Raw genomic sequence first — 23,495 nt, 5'->3', positions numbered from 1 at the left:
TATTAAGATATGTTATAACTCATAGCAACAATATATTCTCAAAATACAGCCTTAGTCTTTTAAAGCCCGCATAAACCTGCCCCACAAAGCCATACTTTCTTGAGTATTTGTGAAGTGTGTGTTTTTAATGAAGAAAGATCTCCAGTTGTTCCGTCGTTCGAGTACTTGAATATCTTCACCCAAATTTTTTATGATGAGGGTGATGAGACACCAGAACACGTTGCTCAGAGAAGTTACGGATGCCCCATCATTGGAAGTGTTCAAGATCAGGTTGGATGAGGCTTTGAGCAGCCTCTTGTAATGAAAGATGTCCCTGCCCATGGCAGGAAGGTTGGACTAGATGATCTTTAAAGGTTCCTTCCAACGCAAACCATTCTGTGATTCTTTACCAAGAATTGGTTTCCTGCTTTACTGAGAAGATAGGAGCTAAAATTAAGTCACTTGAAACAAACAAACAAATCAACAAACAACAACAAAAATAACTCCAGCAAAACAAAAAAAAAAAAGCCCAAACCTTTCAGTTAGTGGCTCTTTTCAAATGTAGGCAATTTGTGTTTCCAAGTCACTTGGCCCCTCTACCCTGCACCAGCTATAGTGTCTGTTTTGCCTGCTGCTCTGCTCTTCTGAAAGATCTCTGTGTTGTTGTACCTCATCTCTCTGCTTTATTCTAAGAGAAAGGATATACATTAAGTTTTTTAGGCAGCAGGGCCAAACCCAGTGGAGTACTTGAGGGAAGTATTTTTAAGGGGGGGGGGGAGAGAAAAAAGTCTGTAACTGAGTACATTTTATTGAAGGTAAAGCTCCATTGAATGCACCTGATTCATAACAGTTTAGTCCTCCTCTTACCAATAGCAACAAGCTACTCTGCCTTCTGTGTTATCTTAGGTGTAGTGGTGGATCCATATGAGATACATGGACTTCTCATATGAGAAGCTGCACATCTATGTAGATAGATACCCACTTCTGAAATCTTGCATATGCTGTGTAGTTATGGTTTCACTGCCGTCTGGAAAGCCTGATGATAAACAGGGCTATAATGACAACATTAATGACTAAACAATTGCTATTCTTGAAACAGTGTAGAACTCATTTTCCTCAAACTTCCAAGCAGAATATAAATAAATGTACCTTCATGTTTTAACAACTCACACTGGAGATGAAATAATAAATTTACGGATTTTTATATTCCTTTTATTTTTTTCTGTATTACTCCCTTCTTAACTGCCCCCTCTCCTTGGAGAAGAGGTACACTCTGGAAACAGAAAACAATCTGGCTAGCACCATCTTCTGCAGATGTTTAAGCTTAAAAGCCTGTCATTCATTTTATTCCTACTGTCATTTATAAGGATACTATTAGATATGGGGTAGGGGAATTTACATTACATATGACCTGAGTTACAAGATGCCAAGCATCTAAAATCATGGAGTGTTTCCACTTTAAGTCTTGGTGAATTAGTAATTGTGTATTCACCTTAATGGATCCTTGGATCCATGGGTTTTGCCATTTAAAAAGTGCTTAGATGATGTTAATGAAGCCCATAAGGACTTAAAATTTAGGTAATTTTTAATCAATTAGATAACTTTCTTCTAGGGGTTGACCATGAAAGTCAGAGCTGCTAACATACTTTAGTTATGGATCTTTTTCTGTTGAAGATGAGATAGATGTGCTGCTGTGCCAAATTCTGCTTGGGTTAAAGGGAAGCAGAGATGGAGCGTGAGTTTAGGAGGTGGCTGCAGCTCCTATTCCTTTGTTACCTCTCTGATGCTGTAGTTAATGCTTCAGAATTAGCAGCTGTAATTAGCAACTATACCTTGAGCAGCTGGTGTGGTCTCCTCCAGTGGTGACACAGAAAGGAGGATTGGTTAGAGCTGCATGAGCACTTCTCTCCCCTGGAATATTTTCACTCCCAGGCCCTTACGGCTTAGAAGCTAACTGTGCTGTGTCTGTTGACTTCTCCAGTTCAGAGCCAACATACCGTTGTCTGTGTTGGTGCAAAGAAATCATGGTGAACTTGATGAAGCCACTTGCTGGTCTTAGATATTTATTGATAGGATTCAGCCAAATGGTTGCCTCTGCCCACTTCTTAAAAGAATGCATATTTAAAAACTAAAGTTGGACATAGCAGAGAAAAGCCATTTAGAAAACTCTCTATATTAAAAATAAATAGCATGAGTACTAACTTTGTATCTTTTCTTAAGGAATTGTTTAATCTTTAAAAGAATCCCTTATACAAAAAATAGTTCTAATCAAAGTGGGCTTTTTCTAGAATTTATCTGGAATACAGCTGACTGATATTCATAAGCTGTGTAGCTGTGTATTCTTTGAGGGATCATTTTGCATCCCTGCAAGAGATGTAGGGCCAAGGACCAGGAGCTCTTAATTTTCTCATGAAGTAAAAAGCTTGGTTCCAGGTCTAATCCAAAAGACCCATGCTGTTTTAATAATGTGATACTCTTTCGACTGTGTTGGTTTTGTCAGATGAATTAAGAAGATTGCTAAAGATTTCTCCCCTATTTAGAAGTAGGCTTTATAAGTAAACCTAGTTAAGGCAGTCAGTTCCTTTGGAGAACACTGTGGCCTGGGTCCTCTGGGGAGAACCATCAAATTCTGCCACATCCACGTGACACTGAGGTTGAAAAATTAGGCCCGACGGGCTTCCTTACACCTGATGCATTTACTCCTAGATAGGCACCTGAGACCAGTCAGATGAAGTGCCATCTCAGGATACTTAACCTCTCTTAGCTTTTAAACATCTAAACCTGGATAAGATGGGTTTCATCCACTAAGCCCTTTTTACCGGGTCCAGCCTTAAATTGTGCCTCTTGCTAACATTATGATCCAGAGTTGTGCTTCCTGTTTTCTATGGAGGCAACACAATGTCATGTTCCCCAGCATTGCTGTCACCCTGCCATGGCTCCCTGTTGGGCTGTGTCATTCACTCTCCCTACCCTCCAGGTCATGGTTCCTGTACAGATAACGTGAGCCCCTGAAAGACTAAAGTAAAAGCTCGTTGATCAATTAGAAGTTCAAAGCTGCTTTACTGTAAACCATTTTAGAATGTGTCTGAATGTGCAAACAGTATTCAGGCTCCACCTGAACAAGTTGTGTTATTGAACATAATTGTGTCATGTTGATTATTTTCTGTCCCATTGTAGTAGGCAGACCCCTTGCAGTGACACTTTGATAGCATTGACCTACTTCCTGCAGACACGGGTAGAGGTTAGGGGCAGGTACACATAAACACAGAAGTGGACTATTTTGTCTGTCGGAAATCTGAAGTACTTCGTATATTCTCTTGGTGGCTTGAAGAATAAAATGGGGAATACAGCTAAATGGAGATCAGCGTTTCCTGTAGTCTTCCATCAGCTTTATGCTTTAGGGAAGCATCATGTATTTTGAGTTCCTTTAATATCACTGTAGATGTCAGTGACATTTTGTAGTACAGGCAGAAAGTGGTTTGTGTTGCTCAGTGCTTTGATAATAAATATAACGGGGGGCTCTGCTGAGATGAATTTAAGTTGCTGAATAGCACTTTGGTGAGATGTGGACAACTGGCAATTCATAAGCATCATCAAAGTATTTCACAGTGACACCAAACAGCCATCAAGTTTTGTCTGTAATGAATCGGGCTGGCACAAATCAGCAATGAACTAGAATGCAAGAGGGATTTTTTTTAATCAGCTTTTAAGCCATTTGGCAAATGAAGGAAGCTGGAGCTGGGTGAAGGTGAAATAAAATGTCTGGGACGTCTAGGACTCCGTTTTCTTAAGTACACAATAATAAAATATTCTGTATGGTCCATTTGTTGTGATGAACTTCCACTGTAGGGTTGTTGCCTTTGCAGATTTTACTGTGTGGCACTGTGGTGTAATGATGTTCTGTCTTCCTGTCATGAAATACAAAGGGTTTGGTTTCAGAATTAAAGTTAGAATAGTGGAAATCATTCTTCTGGGAGACTGCAACCACATAGGAAATTAAGAAGTAATTTTATTTAAACATCATGGCTAAGGCAAAAAAAACCCCAAACCAAAACCTTAAACCTGAATTGACTGAATTGTACTAAGCTATCCAACTCTGTAGTTTTCCAAAGGAAGAAAAATAAAAGTTTTTTTCCTCTCACTATAGTGAAAATAAGTATAGAAATAAGATATGGGTTTGTTGTCTGAAGCCAAATGCGTTTTCTTGTAGGCAATACATTCAGATTAAGTTTGCCTGAATTTGAAGATGATAGCTAAAATAGTTTCATACATGCTCAAAGTGTGATCTAATGCAATTACATGACAACAGCAATTGTGTAGCACCTTCTTTCTACCATCTCCAGAGACTGTAGTATTGTTTCATTCTGCTTTAGGACTTTAGGGGTCATTTGTGCTGGGCTTACATTCAGCACAGTGGGACGCTCAGGAAAGCCGGCTTTTAAACCTCTTCACATCATGCTGTTTGCCCTACCCTTTTCCTAGTCTAGGTGCTTTGTCAGGGAAAGTGAAATAGCGCTCACAATATTAGAAAACAAACATGCTGAAAGAGTGCCGTGGCACATAGGCATAGCCTCATGAAAGGATGGGAGCTCAGCATCTGTTCTGCTGTCTGTGAATTCACAACTAGCAAACCTCATGTGCAGCTTCCTACTTCAGGCATCCCTGTTGAGTTTGTGATGAGATGGAGTGGGGAGAGAAGTGAGGAGCCAAGCTTTATATTCTTTGAAACTATTGCATCAATTAAGTGTTGAATTGGGAAGAATGGGTCTATAAATTATTAATATTTTTAACCTCCAGCTGAGTTTTAGAGCCAAATCATCTGCTCTATGTGTTATTCTGAAGAGAAGCTGAAGGAAACCTAAGATCACTTAGTCTAGGCTGAGTAAATAAGAACTAGCAACTACCAGTGAATTAAGGAATGTGCCATGTTAGGTTTTTTCTTAAAAACTGGGATTTTTTACAATAGGGGAAAAAAACTTACATACGGACTGCTTCCTCTTAGTGTTAACCTTTAGTTCATAGAAAAAGTGCCAGTATCAGAGACTTCCTATGTATTAAATTTAATCTTTTTTGTATCCATTTAATCTCTTTTTAATAAATGTGACTCCAGGATCAACATAGTGCAGAAATTTAGTCTTTCTTGGATTCAGATTTGGTTTAAACAAGGCAAATTTAATACTTCCATTCTCTGAAGAAGCTGGGATGGAAAAAAATGTGAATTGCAGTATCCACTTCTAAGTGTCACAACTCACTTGCAGGTTGTTTTGTTCAAGCCTATATGGTCAATAAATGTTTTACTGTGATCATATAGTTCATGTCACTTACTGCGTGTTCTTCAAAGTACTTCTGACAGCTCTATAGATTGTTTAGTTTGGGCTTTATATATAGGCTGTTGACTCTTAAGTAATTGTATGGCTATCACAGGAGATAAATGAAACTTAATTAAATTTGCTGTACTCTCACATAGCTTCTGTTCCCTTAATGGAATAAAATTATTTTGTTGTCAGCATGTAAACTGACAGTTCATCTCCTGAGCTAACTGTGTGATTATTGCATGTCATTGTATTTACTGGGATAAACAAACTGGCAATTGTAATGCAAAAATGAATTGCACCAGTAGTTATTCTTCGATATTGTAAGATAACCTAATGCACTAGCTGGGTGGAGGCCAAATAGTCATAATTCAGAATCTTTATGCAACAGCCTAATCACATATAAGTATTTCTGTAGGTCATTCTATAGAATGTTGCTGGTAGTGGAGTTGTGAGGCCCTGCAGCTGTAATGGTTGTTCTGCTGAGTTCAGTGTTTGCTGTGAAAGTAAGACAGGAACCAGCATTAAGGGGTCTTAGAGGCTGAGCTATCCTGTGGCATCTGACAGAAGGTTCAGCTAAGATCTGAAATAGGCGCTCGCAAATCTTTCACATTCAGCCACTCATAACAGCTGTTCTCTTCAGCAGAGGCACAACACCTGGAAATGCGGGCAGAGGCTTGTGCTCAGAATGTCCACCCCTTGTATGTGGTGCATGTCACATTTACAGGATTGGGAGAGCTCCCTTTAGCCACCTCACTGCTCAGCATGCGGCTGCAGTTGCTCAGAATGCAGCTTTTACTGTTTTCACTCTGTTGTTGCAAAACTGAGAATCTTTGCTGAGCTCCGCAGAACTGATCTGTAGCTGCAACAGCCTTGTGGGCTGCATCTATATGGCTCAACAAACGGGCCTTGGCACTGAGGGATGTGGGCTGAACCATTTCCACGTTACAGCAGTGACGCTGGACCTGTTCTGTGCCCATGCAGTCCTTGCAACTGTAAGACACAGCTACTGTTTTGTATGGAGTCCTTTTCCAGATCCACATATGTGTAATGATTTGAGGGCTCCATTGCCACCCACCGGAGTGGTAGTCTCCTTGCACAAAAGCATGGGTGTACATTGCATGCCCACAGGTGTTTCAGATGGGTGTGGGAGGGTTGCAGATCACGTAGAGCCTTGGAGGACTGTAGAGATGGAAGGGCGCTAAACCTGACTATGTGCAAACTGTGCTCGGGATCGGTCTGACCAGCTGACAGGGACCAGGGCAGTTTGCAGAAGGTCGAACTCCCCAGTCCGTATGACCTTCAGAAGCTCATGGCTTTTTGGCCCTGTTTTACTTAATGGCAGAGATGTAGTCACTGGGAAAATGAGTTGTTCCTTGTCCTTAGTACCACAGCAGTTTTGTGGTGAAGCTAGGGAAGTTTCTCAAACTTACCAAGGAGTAATTGAGAGCACAGTTCAGTGAAACTCATAAAATTAGAGCAGCACTCAATAAATGAGAGCCCAGGTGAGAGAAGTGCAGGGCAGTCAAATACTGTCTTCTCTTCTGTTACATTGCTGGCAGAGTGCAGATTGGTTCAATGCACACTCAAATTACTGATAGAGGTAGGATTTTTGAAACAGTGTTTTGTCTAGTCAGGGGCCTTAGCAAAATTAATCCATACTAATTCAAAGTGTGAATTTACAGTTAAATGGCTTTAAATTCTTGTGTGTAGAAATGAGTTGCAGAATGAAAGTGGTCATAATTCCCATCATTTTAGCGTGAGGGTCACTGTGTCCTGGTATCTGACTTGCTGGTAACCACACCTGATTGCTTTCAAAAATTGATTAAGTGCCACCGGAGCCCAAGTCAATTTGACTTTCTTTGCAGCCAAGTACCTAGTCATTTCAGAAAATGGGATGTAAGTTCCTAAATAACTTAGGTTGGTTTTGTAAATGTAGTTTTGTTGGAATATTTGAAGTATTAAGCACCATAGCAACAGCAAGGAATTACGGCTAGTGTTGAGTGCATTAGAAAACCTTATTGGGTATCAGTTGTGGAAAATAGGAGATACATTACAGGGATGAGAATAAACTACTTCCAGTGTTACCAGTAAGGAATTTCAGTAAAGGAACAAGGGCAAATTCTTTTTTTTTTCACTTTTTCAGAGTATGTGATAACATTTTAGGTCTGCAAGGTCTCACAGGCATGAGAATAAAATATTTGCAGTGATACTGATAAGCAATTTCAGTAAGGGAGCAAGGGCAAATCTTTTTTAATTTTTCAGAATATGTGATAAAAGTTAGGTCTAAAAGATGTTAATGTTTAGTGCAAAAAAAAGCTAGAAGTGAATTAGCTATGCTTGTTCTTGCAAAGGGCTAAAAGTTATAAGACGGTTACTGATTTTGGTTTATGCTCCATGGCCTTCATGAAGAGATAACCTAATGTCTTGTTACTATGTAAAATTAAATGATTAAGACAAAAATGAGATCTTTTTAAAAGAATAAAATTAAAATAAAAGTTGAGTCTCTTCAGAGAAATCAGGGATTTTCTTAGTGCTGCTGAGATGATTCAGGTTAAATACAAGTCTTTTGCATTGTGATATAGTGTACAAAAGATATGCATAAACCAGTTCTTAACAGTGTGAGTTTAATGGGAAACAGAGTTTAAATGTCACCTGTGTAAACACATCCAGTGTACACTAGCAGACAATACAAGAAGCTTGGAAACTTCATTGTTTCTTGTGGAGAAGAGTGACTCTTCTCTTTGTTGCCCACTTTAATGTGGGTCAGGACTGGAATCTAAGTCCCCGATTGATAAGGATCATAGCTGAGGCATTAATTTTGTGTTAATACCCAATCTTCTGCATCCCATGGAGTGCCTTTCAGGAGCTCTTCTGTTGCCGTTGTCTCTTAGTGTTTCAATAAGCAGTGAACACCACCACATTTGGGAATTTTTTTCCGTGGATTTGTTGTCTTCTGCAGGAATACCATGCTGGGTTACCATAGAGAATATTTCTGTGAAATTGTCCTTCCTTGAAAAGAACTTAATATCCAGTCTATTCCTCAGTGATAAGCTTCCATACTGAAAGGCGGTGTGCATTGTGGTGGTTTCTGTGGGCCCTGTGATGAATGAAGGCTGTATTATAAAATACAGAACATGGATTTAGGTGGTGCATCTAAATAGGGTACAGCCACCAGTTTGCATTGCTTAGTGGTCTGCTGTATAGTGGAAAGAGTCTATACCATTACTCAACCTTTTTGGTCATCTTCATCTGTCAAGTCTGCAAAGATGTTGACCTCTCCCCAGTGAGCTGATAAAGCATTGCACAAGAGATACCTAAGAACAGGACTGCCTGCAACAGAACTGGAAAGGCAACTTTTCTGTCCATGCTGCATGGGTACTTTGGGTGATTCAGAATCTGAGAGCACGGTCAGACCAAAAGGTTAAACAAAAGTGAAAGATTATATTTGAAACACCTTGAAAGAGACATCTTTAATAGCCCCACAAGCACCCCTTTGCCCAAATTGGCAGAAAAATGCTTCTGCGTATCTGTCTTCCACACTGATAGAGAAATTGGGAGTTCAAGCATATTGTAACTTTTAGTTGAGCAAATGGGTGTGGAAAACAAAACAAGACAAGACAATATATCCTGGATTGGGATAAACCTTCAACATTTGTAGAGAATGATAAACTCTCAGAAAAGTCGTGCTCTCACCTGCTGATTTCAGCAGTTCAGCTGCCTTTCTCACTTTCCAGTAGGTCTGTGTGGCTTTGTTATTAGTCACCTCACTTAAAGTATGATGTGCTTCAAGGGCCTCCTTCTTTTTTGCTATGATCAAATTTGTCATTTAACCAATCTAAAGAGCTGATTCACAACTGTGTTTCCCTGGTTTTGTGCTGATGTAACTCCACTGAGATTATGTAGACATTCCTTATCCCAAAGGGAAGAATAGATCTTTCATGCTCTGTTAATATTCCTACTTTTCTCCCCAGGGGAGCTATCCTCTTTTGCTGAAAATTCTTTTGAATACTCTAATTAAGGATAAGAATCTCTTTGAATATTAATTAGTTTTTCATTGGCCTCACTCAAAATATTTAACTCAAAGCATTTTCCTGGTAATTATCTCTTGATTATAACTTTGAGAGGATTTACCCTTTTTTAATAAATTCCAGTTTATCAAATAACACTTCCTTTTGTTTGTGTCCAGTTAATCACAACTATAGATAAGACAATAAGCAGCAGCTGTAAAGAGGCAGTTTTGGTTTGTTTCTTAGGTTTTCTTCTTACAAAAGCTATCATTCTTACAGTAGCTTTCCTCATTTTTCTGGTCTTTAATTATTAACTGCACTGTAGATGACTCTGTCCCTAATGCACATAAGTTCGGAGTCTTTTGAGTGGCTGAATCTACTGGGCCTGTAAAAGCAGACAGCTTTTTATGAAGACTAAAATGGCAGAACAACTCAAAACTTTTCTTTCTTGCCTCTTCCTGGAATGGTGAGATAGGAACAGATCCGCTCTACTGCTCGCTCTTCAGCTTCCCACTCATTCTAGGACTCATTGTTAGGTATAATTAAATAAATGATCAAAACCCCTTTCTGTTTCCAGTTTTGCTTTGAAGTTTCAAGGGAGAGGGAGAAATTTCCGTATCATTACCGAGGGCATGTTATACTTTGGACTAGCAGCAGGACAAACTCTAAATCTTTTATATCATGAAATAATTGTATACATTTAATAGATGGTCACAGAAGATGCCTTTTGAAATCTCTGAAAAGGGGTGAAATTCCCAAACTGCCTGTTTAAATTTTTTTCTAAATCAGGACGTGAAGTGAGGAGCTTAGCTCTCATTCTCAGCATGAATGAGAGGAGGGTCCTTGTGAGCTATTAGGAATACCTGAGGGATGCTGCACTCACCCTTTGTGCCAGCTGAGTTAACATCTCCATCTAATAGGACAGTCACATCATTCCGATGTGGGCAATAGCAAGCACAGCCCATTGCAGAGATTCACCCTTCCAGCCTGGGACCTCAGCATTATCTGACACTTATTTCACAGGGAGGATTTCATAAGGACCTTGTGCAGAATTCCTTCCCAAATGCACCAGGGAGCTTTACGTAAACCCACACACTTGTGTTACGCTTCCAAAGAGAAGAAGGTATGCTACTTGAGTTCACTGGAGCTCTGGGATACTTCTGTAATGGAACCAAATAATTCACAATCACTCTTTGCTTCCTTCGGTGCAAAGAGCTGCTCCAAAAGGCTCACCAGCAAGGCTGTCAGAGAGGATCACCCCTTGCTGGCAGCACAGCTGATGTGTTGTTACCAGCTGGTCGACGTACCTCTCCCGCTGATTGGTAATGCTCACTCCACCAGACTCCTGGGCTGCTTCCAATGCATGCCACTATTTATAATCTGGGCAGCAGCTACAGGGACTCTGCTCTGTTCATATTTAAGTCTTATGGATTGAGTTACTATACCAGATGCCAAATTTTGTAGTGAAACTACTCCATTCTCTACTCAGCTGAATTCCTCCTCATTTCTGCTATCCCAGGACAGCACTGCTCACCATACACCTGCAGTGCAGATCACAGTGACACCTGAAGAAAAGAATTTATGTGCTCTTGAGTAACTGTAGTTCTTTGAAACCATGACTACACTATAGTAAGAAATCCAGTTTTAAAGTTAATTAATTATATGCGATGAATCCAGTATTAAAACCCATAAAATATTAATAAAGCAGAACTGCACACGTTTTAGTTCATAAATCTGAAATAAAGCTTAAACCATGTTTTTTTAGTGTTGGTACTGCATACAACTCAGCAAACAATGAACAAGCAATACTGATTCAAAAAGCTGAAAACATCTCTTGATTTGAACTGCTTTTGTTTCTTTGTTTCATGAAGGCATCTCTCAAAATAACTTCATTCTGAATGCAACTCATTAATGTATGCTCCCCGCCCCCTGCCATTGCAAGCCTTCTCCAACTGGCTAAACGTGGTGACTGGAGCTTTTCGGATTAATTTTCCTTAAGTGACCTACTTTGCAGAGAAAGATAATCATGCATTTATAGCCTCTGGCACTCTATTCAGGTCACAGATGGACAGATAGCAAAGCTATTCCTCAGTGACTTACTGGCGTTGTAACTAATCCCCAATGAGAAGGAGATCGGCCTGATGTTAATTGGTCAGAATGCCTAAAAGTATGGAAGATCATTGACTCCTACTTTAATTTTCAGGAGAGGGGGGGTGTCACAGTTAAGCTGTATGATACCAGCCAGCAGTTGTTCTAGGAGTGTTTTGTGGTAGAGATCAAATTACTGGATGCCATAGATGTTAAATATCTGACTTTGAATCCTTTGCCTCGACAGTGGAGCACCATGTGGTGTTCTGACTGTGGACATGTCTGATGTTACACACATACCAAATACCGGGGCCGGCACCAAAGACCGGAGATTTGGGAGAGTTTGACCTTTTGCTTGCTAACAAGTGCTTACGATCCCATGAACAGTTGTTATTGTAAAGATAATTTTCTGTGCAATCAGACCTAAACTTGTGTTATGAACGCATTTTTTTTAATACATATATAGCATCATCAGTTGAGCCAATAAAACTCTTATTTTGCTGTTATCCATTACAGGCCCATTCTCCTTCTTGTATTTGACACTAATGTAGTGATATATGCAAAACAGTTTGTTCTCTAGTTTTCAGATATTCAGAAGTTTCATGAGGGAAATGACCAGGCTTTATTCTCTGTTGGGATATTTTTAAAAGTTTGGTGGAGCTTTTCACACTGAGAAACAAGCAACAAACAAGAGTGTTAAGAACATCTCTTTTTTTCGAAGGACTGTCTTGAAACTTTGAGCGTGCCAGGCAGTCAGTGATGATAATTCTGACAGGTCTGAAGAAATAACTGTTAAAATTGTGACAATGCCAGCAAATGGATGGATGGCTTTCAGAACAAAACAAAGCATGTACGTAGGTTGAGTTCTCACACCACAGTACTGCAAACGGGTATGCCTGTGTCCCCCAGCATATACATACAGCTTTGCTCTTTGCACCACAGTGCAAAACTGAAAGGTGTTCTGGTAGAAGTTGCCTTGCAGTTTGTATCGCTTTGATCACATACTAAGTGTTTGTATTTCGTGTGCTTCCTAGAGCAAATAATTTTGGAACACATGAGGAGTGGTTTGGGTTTGGTTTAGATATTTATAACTGTTAAGACAACCTGATAGAGCTGTGTGTGTATTTTATATGACAGAATCTAATGCATCAAGGGCAAAATCAATTCCTTTTAGCAAAAAGCCTTTCAAAAGGAATTAAGTAAAAAGTTTTAGAGAGAAAGAGTATGTGCAGCCCTCCCATACCTATCCTGAGGGACTGTGGTACAGCTGTTCCACCATCAAAATTCTGGCCATGGGCTCTAGCACTTGTTGGGAGCTCTTTGAATTTTCCACACGCATCCTTCAGCTTCTGGATCTGTGTGTTCCCTCTCCCGGGTGTTAGCCCCAGCATCTTCTATTCTGAGGGAGAATTCTCATTGTGTCTGAATCATGTTGTTCTCAGTGTTTCCTCTGGAAATGTTAGTAAATATGAACCAATACAGATACTCTTAGCCTAGCCTAAGAACAGCTTACTGTAGATGTGCTTTTATCTGGTCCTAAAATAATTAATCTAAATCCAAATAAATCCAATTTTAACCAAAATAATCCACAAAACATAATTTTATCTTTTTTCTTTTCTTTTTTAGTTTGTCAAGAAAGTATCTTTAAAAAGTAAGTCAGCACTGCCAGGATTGGTTATGGGCTATTTTAATCAAATTACGATTTTATGAAACAAAAAATTCACATATTTGTTTCTGTGTTTCCTGGTATGATATCCATCACACGGTTGTGTTTATATCAGAGAATGTGGAGTTTTGTAAGAAGAAACAGGATAAATCTAAACAGTTGGGAAGTCATTGTGTATTATCAGATACAAAACTAGACTAATTTAAGTAATATGTTTCTATTTTATGGAGCCATAGTACAATCCGTAGAAGATACAGTAGAAATTATTTGTAGAAAAAAATACCAATATATACTACAAACAAATAACATCTGCTTTACAAAAGATGTGTTCATGCCCACTCTGTAGATCTCTTAGGGATTAAAAAAATGATTGAGAAATAATACGGGTGCATTCCTTGAAAACAACCAATTTAAAAATAACCAGCTCCAGAGAAACCTTCTAGCTTTTGAACCAAGCCATAGCAGTAGTAGAAAATACGTGCTTCGTATTTAATGGTGACATTCCAGTATACAAGCGAGAACTTAAGAGTTCCTGACTGTTTTCTTGGCAGGGTAATAAGGGCTCTGCATAGAGGTGAAGGTGAAACATGCCACGTATCCTCCTCACATTATTACTAGTCACTGCCTGAGAGTCAGTCTTCTGGGATCTGCATGGCTTAGAAGTTTACTTTATATTATTGTGGGTATACAAATTACTACACTGAAAAAAATTCATTCACTTCCCTGGTTGCATATTAAATTAGGATATTAAGTGATCAAACAGTTCTCATCATGTAACTGTCCCGCATTCAAAGCTTTTACGTCAATACAAAATCAAATACAATACATAGCATTACATCAATATAAAATCTTTTGTGTATATTTCTTCTGTGGGGAAAGATGAGTAGTAAAGCACATTTTGTAAAACGTGTATAGGTGTCACACACACACAATTTGCTACTAAACAGAACTACTCACTTGCATGAGATGTCTGGAATGGGTATTTGTTTGCCAGATCAGAACATCAGGGAAGAGTTATGAATCTGATAATAAACTAGATTTTTTAGCACATTTTTTACAGAATTTGTTGATCTGCTGTGCTACTGTAAGTGAAAAGTAAATCTGATTAGAGAAATGGAAGAGTAGACATAGTTAGAGAAATTTGTTCTCATCTTCTTTAGTATATGAGTCAGTGTTCCCTGATGAAGTAGGATTATCATTAGTTTAGTTTAGTCATTTAAGATTTAAAATTTCCAGTGGTGAACTTCTAATTAGTTGAATAGTTCATCAAAATGCTAAAGCAATTTGAAAGAATCTGTATTGCTGTTCTGAAGGAACTTGTGTTCCTGTTCAAGGGGATGAAACAGCGTATTTGGAAGGAAATGCTGGAGCGTGGAAGAATCAGACATCATGTTTTAGTGAAACAGTAGATGTGATCTGAATTGGTAATGAACATTCCTTGGTGGCTGGTTGATTTTGAAGACCTAAGAAGCATTTATAGGAGTCATCATGTTTTTTAAATATGCCTTGGTGGGATGGGCTGTGCATATGCATGAATGGAAGAAACTGTGGACAAAATTGTGGCAGAGTGTTTCATTGTTCATATGTACAAAGTTGAAATAAACTTACATGCAAAATAGTAGTAATTTATAATTAAATTAAGCATATTAAATATATTTAGTATAAGATTATAATAATTCCTCATTAATCACAAACCTATATACAAAATCATTTTAGCTAGAGTTACAAATGTTTGGTTTTCAATGATGCCTTTAATAGTAAGCCAATTAGACAAAATGAATTATTTTTTGTATTTTCCATGTAGGTGTGCACCTCATATGCTGTTAGCATTATACAAGTAAACATTAATGAGCTATTTGCATACTAATACATTCACTTGATGTGTCTGAGATGTTTTTCCCTTGCATACTGAGTGCAAAGATAGGGTCTGTGGATGATGGCAAACTAATCACCTGTGAAAATTAAAGCCTTGTGTTTGCTCCAAGAACAACTAAACTGTAGGCAAGGATTGTTCCTTCACAGGCTACTTCAGTAAACCCCAATATTGGCTTCCTCTTTGTAATAAAGCAGTATTTCTATGCTCCTTGATCTTTAGTCTCTTTGCTGATATTACTGAGGAAAGGCATATTAATAGTAGTATGGTGTTGAAATTCAAGATATTTGAATTTGCAAGTATAAATTAAATTTAATAAAGAAAGTATATTTCAGGGGTAGAAGGCTTGCATTAAAACAACTAAGCTTTGGTTCCAAAGCATTACATTAGTTCTTTTTACTCAAGTTGGTGACAAATCTTTTTCTACAAAATATTTCATAAAATAGTAGATTAAAAAAGCACATTCACTCAGTACATATATATCAAAATAAGAACTGATCATATACATATTCTAGAATTACACACTGTTGTTTTCGGGAAATTGATGTGGATTTTACCATCCTTAACATTTTACTTAAAAAAATACTCTATTAAACTGGGAGGGTAGAGGTTGTTTTCCAATATTTTTTTAATTTATAGTTTTGATGAGCATTTGAATTCTCATTTGGACATGCAATCATAGGATTTTTGTATAATTCTATTTTTCCTGGATATTTGGGGAAAAAAAAATTAGAAGACATTTTAAGGAAGAAATAAAGGAAGAGATGTGAGAGCTCTGACCATTATCATTCTGTCTTTGCAGTTCGACAATCAGCAAGCATTGGGAGGCAGAACTGGCCACTCTCAAGGGTAATAACGCTAAGCTCACAGCAGCCCTGCTGGAGTCCACTGCCAATGTAAAGCAATGGAAACAACAACTTGCTGCGTATCAGGAGGAAGCAGAACGTCTTCATAAGCGGGTAAGTCAAGGCAAATGGCCAGGATCCTTGAGGTGCAAGTACTGGTGACTGTGTTCGTTCATTTTCAAGTAAAACAAATAAGTTTATTGTTGGGGCTTTAGGTTAGTCTTTGAGACAGAAATTAATGATTACTTTAAAGCACACAGGGTCCTCCATTGGGGATTCTTTCCTTTGTAGCCATTCTTTTTCTGCAAAGGGTATTGTTGCAGGAAGAGTCATCTAACCTTATGCCATGTTTGCCAGCTTTCACTCTTCATTTCATGCCATCTCATCTGTTTCAGGACCTTCTCCCCAGCATGACACTTTAGTACCTCTTGTATTTAAGTTGACAGAAACTGGACATCAAACATGTAATTTAAAGAAACCATGTGGTAGTTTCAACATGTAACAAAGATGAACGCTTTCCTCATCCTTGCACCTAAACTGAACATAGATTCAAGATCCTTATGTGCATTTAGAGATCTGCTCCCACTTTCACACAGGAGGGGCTGGGTCCTGTTCCCTTCACTGTAAATTTTGCAGAGGTCATCTGGCAAACCAGAAATTACTGCACAGTAGGGGAAGGAATGGCAGTATTTGAGGGAGGAATAAAGCAAGCAAAGTTGAAGGCTGCATTATGAAAACAAGTATACAATATTTTTATTTCTCTCCTCTTTTCACATGTAGCTCTTTGTATATTGTATAATCTATTCACCTTTATCTGTATGAATTTGTCATCATAGCTTAGGACACATTTTTGTGCAAAGTGAAGGCAAGATTAGCACATGTATGGAGAGAAGATGTCTTTGATGAATCTGTATTACTTTTGTTAGTATCGGTTAACTCAGAAAAATATCAAGGAGATGAAACAGGTTTCATGAATATGTGGACAAGAAGAGAAAGGTCAACTAGCAAACATGGCAGGCAGACCTTTTAATTTCATTTTGTATGCTGTACTCACTTATATGAAATAAGGTGTCACAATTACAGTTAGCCAAATCCTACAGATTGCAAAGGGTCCTTTCAGACCTGTGCTGGACCTGTGCAACTGGAGGCTGTTAGTAGTTCCAGGAACAAGGCTCATATTCATCTGAGAGGGGAGAAATTTGGCAGGCTACATCTAACCTGGGGATGTGGAAGAGTAGCAAGAATTCCCTTGAGCTTCCAAAATGTGGGGAAATGGCAGGTTGGGGCTCTCCTGTACCTAGACTGACTTGCAGACAAGGATCTTGAAGTCCCAGACAAATGATAGGGAAGAACAGCAATTTCCAATGGACTGTAACTGTGTATGCCATAACTGGCTGGACAAAACGCATGAAGAATAATTAAAACTGGTGCTTTTAGCAAAGTGCTTTCAGTTCAAGAAATTGGCAGTTGCTGACAAAATTGCTTTGCTTCAGAAATTTTCCAGTCAAGCACAGGCTTGTCGTATGTTTTTGAACAGAGGGAGACTTTTGCTTTGCCTGTCACCTCATTTAAGCTTCTCCTTTGGAAGGGGGTGAGTTCTAACCTGTGCTCCAGGTTTGTGAATAGATGATAATAGTAATTGTTGATAAAATTATTTAAATTACAACCTTGTGTTAAAATTACTGTGGTGCAGACATTCAGGTGGATTTGACCACCAGATAGGCTTTACAGTGAAGAACTTACTGCTAAAATGTGGACATAATGAGGTAGCATTCTTCCTATTAAAATATATTAACAGTTTGTGTTGCAAAGCTCCGACAATACAATCCTTACCTAAGAAAGAAAAGTTACACAGAATAACAGCAGCTACATTTTCTGTGGGGAGACCCATCCAGACAAAATGGGCTAAGATCCCTTTTTCTTGATGTTACTCTCACTCTTAGTCAAGTCTTATTTAAAATGTATTATTGGAAAGTACAATTAATGAATATAGGATTTTTTAGCACGTCACTCTTCTTTTATATGATGCTACAGTTAACAGAAGTACTAACTAAGTCTTTGTAGCCACATTCATTAATAGCTTATGATTTTTCTTAATCTTTGCCCAGCAAATTTCCTGCAATTATTTTGTATTTCTGAGGGAATGTAAAATCGTACAGTATGGGATCATCTAGACTATGCTCTTTTGATCACCATTTACATGCCTTTATTAAATGTTTCTCTAGTCTGTGACCTCGGGATTTGTTTATATCTCACGTAGAATATAGGAACACTCTGTGCCTATGTCTCTCTGGGCATGCCTATAAATTATGACAGGATAGTTCGTTATAGTACAGCCCTCTGTTGGAATTGCTTTTAGAAAAATAAACACTTGGCTAACCCAATAAATTGAACTCTCTGGGCAAAAGTATGCCATCAGGTAAAAAAAAATCAATGTCAATCTGTTATCTATATGGTGCGATGCAAGAGTTCTTCTAACCTGCATGCTGGAGACTGACCTTTCAAATTGAAATAGTGCTCCATTTCAAAAAGAAACTGCACGTCAGATGTTTCTCTCCTGTGGATTGGAAATGTGCTGTTGAAATGGCAGATCTGGAGACTGTTGGTTGTAGTACATGTAGTAGCAAGCAATGTTAAGTCACTGTATTGGGTTATCTTCCTGTTCAGTTATCTGTTAAGCTCAGTTTAAACATGTAGCTGCAGTTCATCCAAAAAATGTTCCTCAATCTGGATTCTATCTCACCTGAGATTATGTAGAAGTTATATATCAAGTCTAAGATGGTCATCTCTTTTTTTTGTAATTCTTGGAGAGACAAAAGCATGAAGAGTACATGTCCCAGTCTTAAGAAGACTGACTAAGGTGTTGACTTGAATTTGCTTCTGTAAGTGCTTGTCTTTCTCCATAGGATAATCATCTAGATAGTCACACAGACATACTTTTAGGTAGATGAAATGAAGTCCATCCTTAGTTCATAGAATCACAGAATAATTTAGCATGTGGGGAACTTTGGAGGTTATCTAGAATCATAGAATCATAGAATCTTTCAGGTTGGAAAAGACCTCTAAGATCATCAAGTCCAATCTGGTCCAATTCTCCACTGAAAGCAGGGCCAGCTTTGAAGTTAGATCCAACTCCAGGGCTGGATCAGGTTACTGAGGGCTGTGAATCAAGTCTCAAAAAATGGAAATCCTGCAGCCTCTCTGGGGAACCTGTTCCAATGTTTGACCAACCTTGTCAAATTATTTTTCCTAATATCTTACCTAATTGAAATTTGCCATGCTGCAAATCTCATCTGTTGCCTGCTTAGAAGAAAAATGAGGTTTGATCCAAAAGAAACTTTGGTGACAAAAGTTGTATAGACCAGTTTTTTAGAAATACTCTGTTGTGGCTTAACCCCAGACAGCAACTAAGCATGACATGGCCACCTGCTTACTCCCCACAGTGGGATGGGGAGTGGAATTGGAAGAGTAAAAGTGAGGAAACTCGTGGGCTCAGATAAAGACAATTAATAGAGCAAAAGCCACGTGTGCAAGCAAAGCAAAACAAGGAATTAATTCCCCACTTCCCATGGGCAGGCAGGTGTTCAGCCATCTCCAGGAAAGCAGGGCTCCATCACACGTAACGGTGACTTGGGAAGACAAACGCCATCACTCTGAACGTCTTCCCTCTCTTTCCTCTTCCCTCAGCTTCATGTGCTAAGCATGACGAATATCCCTTTCGTCAGTCAGGGTCAGCTGTCCCGGCTGTGTCCCCTCCAAACTCCTTGTGCACCCCCAGCCCACTCACTGGTGGGGTGGAATGAGAGGCAGAAAAGGCCTTGGCTCTATCTGTGTAAGCACTGCTCAGCAGTAACAAAAACGTCCCTGAATTATCAACACTGTTTTCAGCACAAATCTGAAACATACCCTCATGCTAGCTACTATGAAGAAATTAACTCCATCCCAGCCAAAACCAGCACATACGCATAGAAAAATTGATTACAAGGAAAAAGAAAAATTTGAAAATTAGTTTCCATGTTCAGTTGTAATGTAGTTTTTGTTTGTATGGAAAAGCTGGCTGTCACAGCATCTTGCCACTGGAGAAGAAAAATGTATGTAGATATTGTATGCATTGGAGGGATACAATCATAGTCTTGTATAGCCAGCCACCAAAATGAAGAATGGTATTGCCAACGTTAGCTGCTATATTTAGATCAATTTAATAATGTATTATGTGGTTTACATATAATGTAACTGGTATTCACTCCTTACATGCTTCAGGTTTATATACAAATTTTGGTGCCTGAGTCATCTGTCTGCAAGCTACATCAGACTCATATCCTCTGTCAAGTGTGGTGTGTGTGGGGAAGTAATGCATATTGATTAGTAAACTTTGCATTATTATTTCTATCTTTGCTTTATTTTTTATATAAATAGCCTCATAAATAGCCTTGTTTACATGAATAGTTTCTTCTTTATAGTAAAAAAAAAATATTGCTAATACTGTCTTACTAGTTGCCTTCTTATGGTACCTTTTTCCACAGTTTGAACTTTGTCATGTTTTATTTATAAACATCTTTTGATTTTACATTATATCTCATTCTTTTATCTTCTATTTTTTTCATTCACTGTGGTAAACTAGGTCTTTTGTTTTGTGCAGTATTTGTTGTAAACTTTGCTTTTTAAGTTGTTTTAAATTATTTTAAGCCCAACATTTTTTATTCTATAATTGTTTTAAAATATGACTGAAATAGTTTTTCTGTGTATCACATTGTTTACACTTTTAAAATACAGAAACAAGGCTAAAAGGCCCCTTTCGTTGATTTTGATTGCATTTTTAAAAATTAATTTAGTTTATTATTTGCCATTTCTGAGTAAGTATAGGTTTACTCGTCTGTCAGTTATGTTTTTCATATTATCCTACATTTATTTGCTTTCTCTGAGGCCTTTATCATCCTTCTTCCATTTGTTCTCTGCATTTATAATGCCTAGAGCTGAGATGAAACAGAATATAGATTCAGCGTGGCTGAGTGCAAAGTTCTCAATAAATTATTGTGCTCTCTTCTGATATATAGTGAGTTTAAGTCAGAAATACTGTACCTTGATATTTTGTCAGACATACTTTTCTGAAGTTTGCTAAATGACTATATGGATTTTCCCCTCTCAAATACAAAGAGATAGTAATTCCGAGAAGATGCGATGCCCAGTGAAGAGCTTAACTTGGAGGTCTCAGCCTTCTCTACTCTGATCTGCTCAGAAGTGACTTAACAAGGATTTCCCTTAAACGGGATTGGGGAGCACTCTTACACACCTTGCATAGCTTTTTGAAGTCAAAAAGGATTCATAAGTTTAGAACAACTCGGTAACAGAAAGAAAACCCCCGAAGTGAACTACTTCAGACAGATAGAATACTATTGATACTAACATTAATCCTGGTACCACAAAAAGGAAAGGATTGAATGGTGATATTAATTATGGAAAGTAACCCAAAGTTCTTTGTCATGTTAAAAATGAAAATGATGAATTTTCTTCTTGCATGCTCACTGCTAAAGTAAATCATCCTATGACACTGAGCAATAGCACAGAGTATAACACCAGTGCATAATAATAAGAGCTACAGTCCTTGAAGATTGTTCATGTGCAGGAAAAGAAACATAAGATAAAAAGAGATGCAGGGAAGTGATAAAGCTCTCGGGTGTTCCTGAAAGAACAGAACGGTAAACTCTTGAATTCTAGCTTGTGATTTTACCAAGATTTCCTAGGAAATAAGATAAAACTCAACTATTGTGTTCTGGTTCTTTTATTCAGTCAATGAAATAAGTATGAGGACATCTTATGTAGTCATCAAAACCACTGGACAATTAATGGACCATGATTTCACTACTGGTAAAAGCAGTTTTAAAGTGGATATTAAAAAAATGCATGAGCATACAGAAATAAAACCATGGTCATTTTATTGGGCTATTTCTGTGCTACTTAACGAAAACAGCAATCTATAAAAGCAGTTATTAAAGTCCACAAGAAGTATGGAATGCTATATAAGCCATCTGCTCAGATTATCTATAGAAAATCTTTGCTGACCCTTTAGCAATCACCTCCATGTTTACACCAGCTGTATTAATAATTGAATAACCAAAACTAAATTTTGAAAAATGCAGATGTGATAAGTTGCTTGCTGAATCAGAGCCTATATTGTGGGCTTCACACTTTCTGAGAAGTATTACTAGCACCACTGTGGGACTACCATGAAAACTGTTTGGGTTTATGTGGCCGAGGAAGGACACTATCTAGAAGTGTAAAATATGAAATAAGGTGACAGAAAACGTGGTAATGAGAAATTTATGAATGGATTTTTGATCCAAAAATGTACCTTTTTTATGTGATGCCTGTCTCTTGTCATCCTCTCTTTAAGACTGTGTCCGTCCTACCCCCACTGAATAATCTAAACTTACATTATATTTAAATTTGGGTTGAATGATTAAAGAAAAAGGTTATCCAGATATAACAACTTCTTCCTTAAGATACTGTAATTGGCATGCAGCTAGATAGCAGCTTGGTACCATGGTTTATAATGAAAATAGATGAGCATTTTGCAGGGTAAATATGGGTAGCTTAGCAATTTAATCAAAACAGTGGGATTTTAATTTTGTTAGTATTTGTCTATGCATTTATTTGAAAGAAATATGTGTGCAGATGGACCAGTTCTGAGTGCAGAAAAAATGAACAAGTAAGTCCATATATTTACGTATGCAGTCCTTTCATCTGGAATTGTAAGCAAACTTGTTGCACTAAAAACTCGTGAAAAGGCAAAAAAAAAGGGCAGCTCTTGCCCGAGTGAGGTCATAATATTAAATATTGACCAAATGATCAAGAGAGATATTCTGGAGAGTATCAGGGTTTTCTATAACACAGTAAGATCTGGAAAGGCTATTCTAACTGTGATAGGCGAGTTTTTAGAAGACATATGGGAATATAGTGACTGGTTTTTATTTTTTAGATTACAATCTTGCCTTTGAAAAGAGTTTATGTTTCAGAGCAGGCTGTAATTATCTGTGTAAGACTGGTTATCCTTATCACCCTGGAATTAGTTTCTAATAAAAAGAAATCCAGAGTACTATTTTAAAAATCCTTGAGAAACCATTGCAGACGCTGACCACCTTCTTTGCATGGTATTAGGTGATACCAAAGGAAAAATATAAGCATTTTATTTCAGGGGATATGTATTTTTTTCTCAGATGTACATTTTTGCTCCTCCAATATCCATTTCAGCTATCATAGGTTCCATATTATTTTTGAAAAGGTGTGTGTTGTCAGTCTTGACGTTAGACTATCAGAGCATTTCCTAGGACGAGATTTCTGAAATCCAGCATGTACTCAGAGCTCCCTTTCTGTGTGTGATTCCTGATACAGGTAATCCACATCTAGCCTTTATCAAATTTCAACCCTTGGTTAATAATTACAGTTTACTAAAAAGAGAGTCTCTTTTCAGACACAGCAGGTGAATCAGATTATGTTCCTGAAATCAAAATGTGAATTCGACTTTTTTTAATGTACGGTGGACTGAAGGCAAGTATTTTCTGTCTTCTTCCGTTTGCCTTGATTTGTTTTTAGAGCAGATTTGCATTTAGGACCCAAGACTATTTCATTACTTTTTTCTTGGGAATTCACTTTCACTGAATGTGTCATATATGAGATTACAATTTGAAAAAAAAAAAAAAAACAAACCACCAACAAAACTACTGT

General features: G+C 38.0%; 1 protein-coding gene across 2 annotated transcripts in view; it reads left to right on the top strand.

Annotated features, from left to right (window-relative positions):
* The window catches only part of HOMER1 (homer scaffold protein 1), a 120,569-nt gene that overhangs the window by 56,712 nt on the left and 40,362 nt on the right, over positions 1-23,495 (top strand). For both annotated transcript variants that reach the window (XM_075739268.1, XM_075739267.1), the window contains exon 6: positions 15,731-15,887. In XM_075739268.1, coding sequence (XP_075595383.1) covers positions 15,731-15,887 — 157 coding nt within the window. The remainder of the gene's footprint in view (positions 1-15,730; positions 15,888-23,495) is intronic.

Source organism: Balearica regulorum, chromosome Z, assembly GCF_011004875.1.
Source record: "Balearica regulorum gibbericeps isolate bBalReg1 chromosome Z, bBalReg1.pri, whole genome shotgun sequence".
NCBI classification, from domain to species: Eukaryota; Metazoa; Chordata; class Aves; order Gruiformes; family Gruidae; genus Balearica; species Balearica regulorum.
This window is presented reverse-complemented; position numbering and strand designations above follow the sequence as displayed.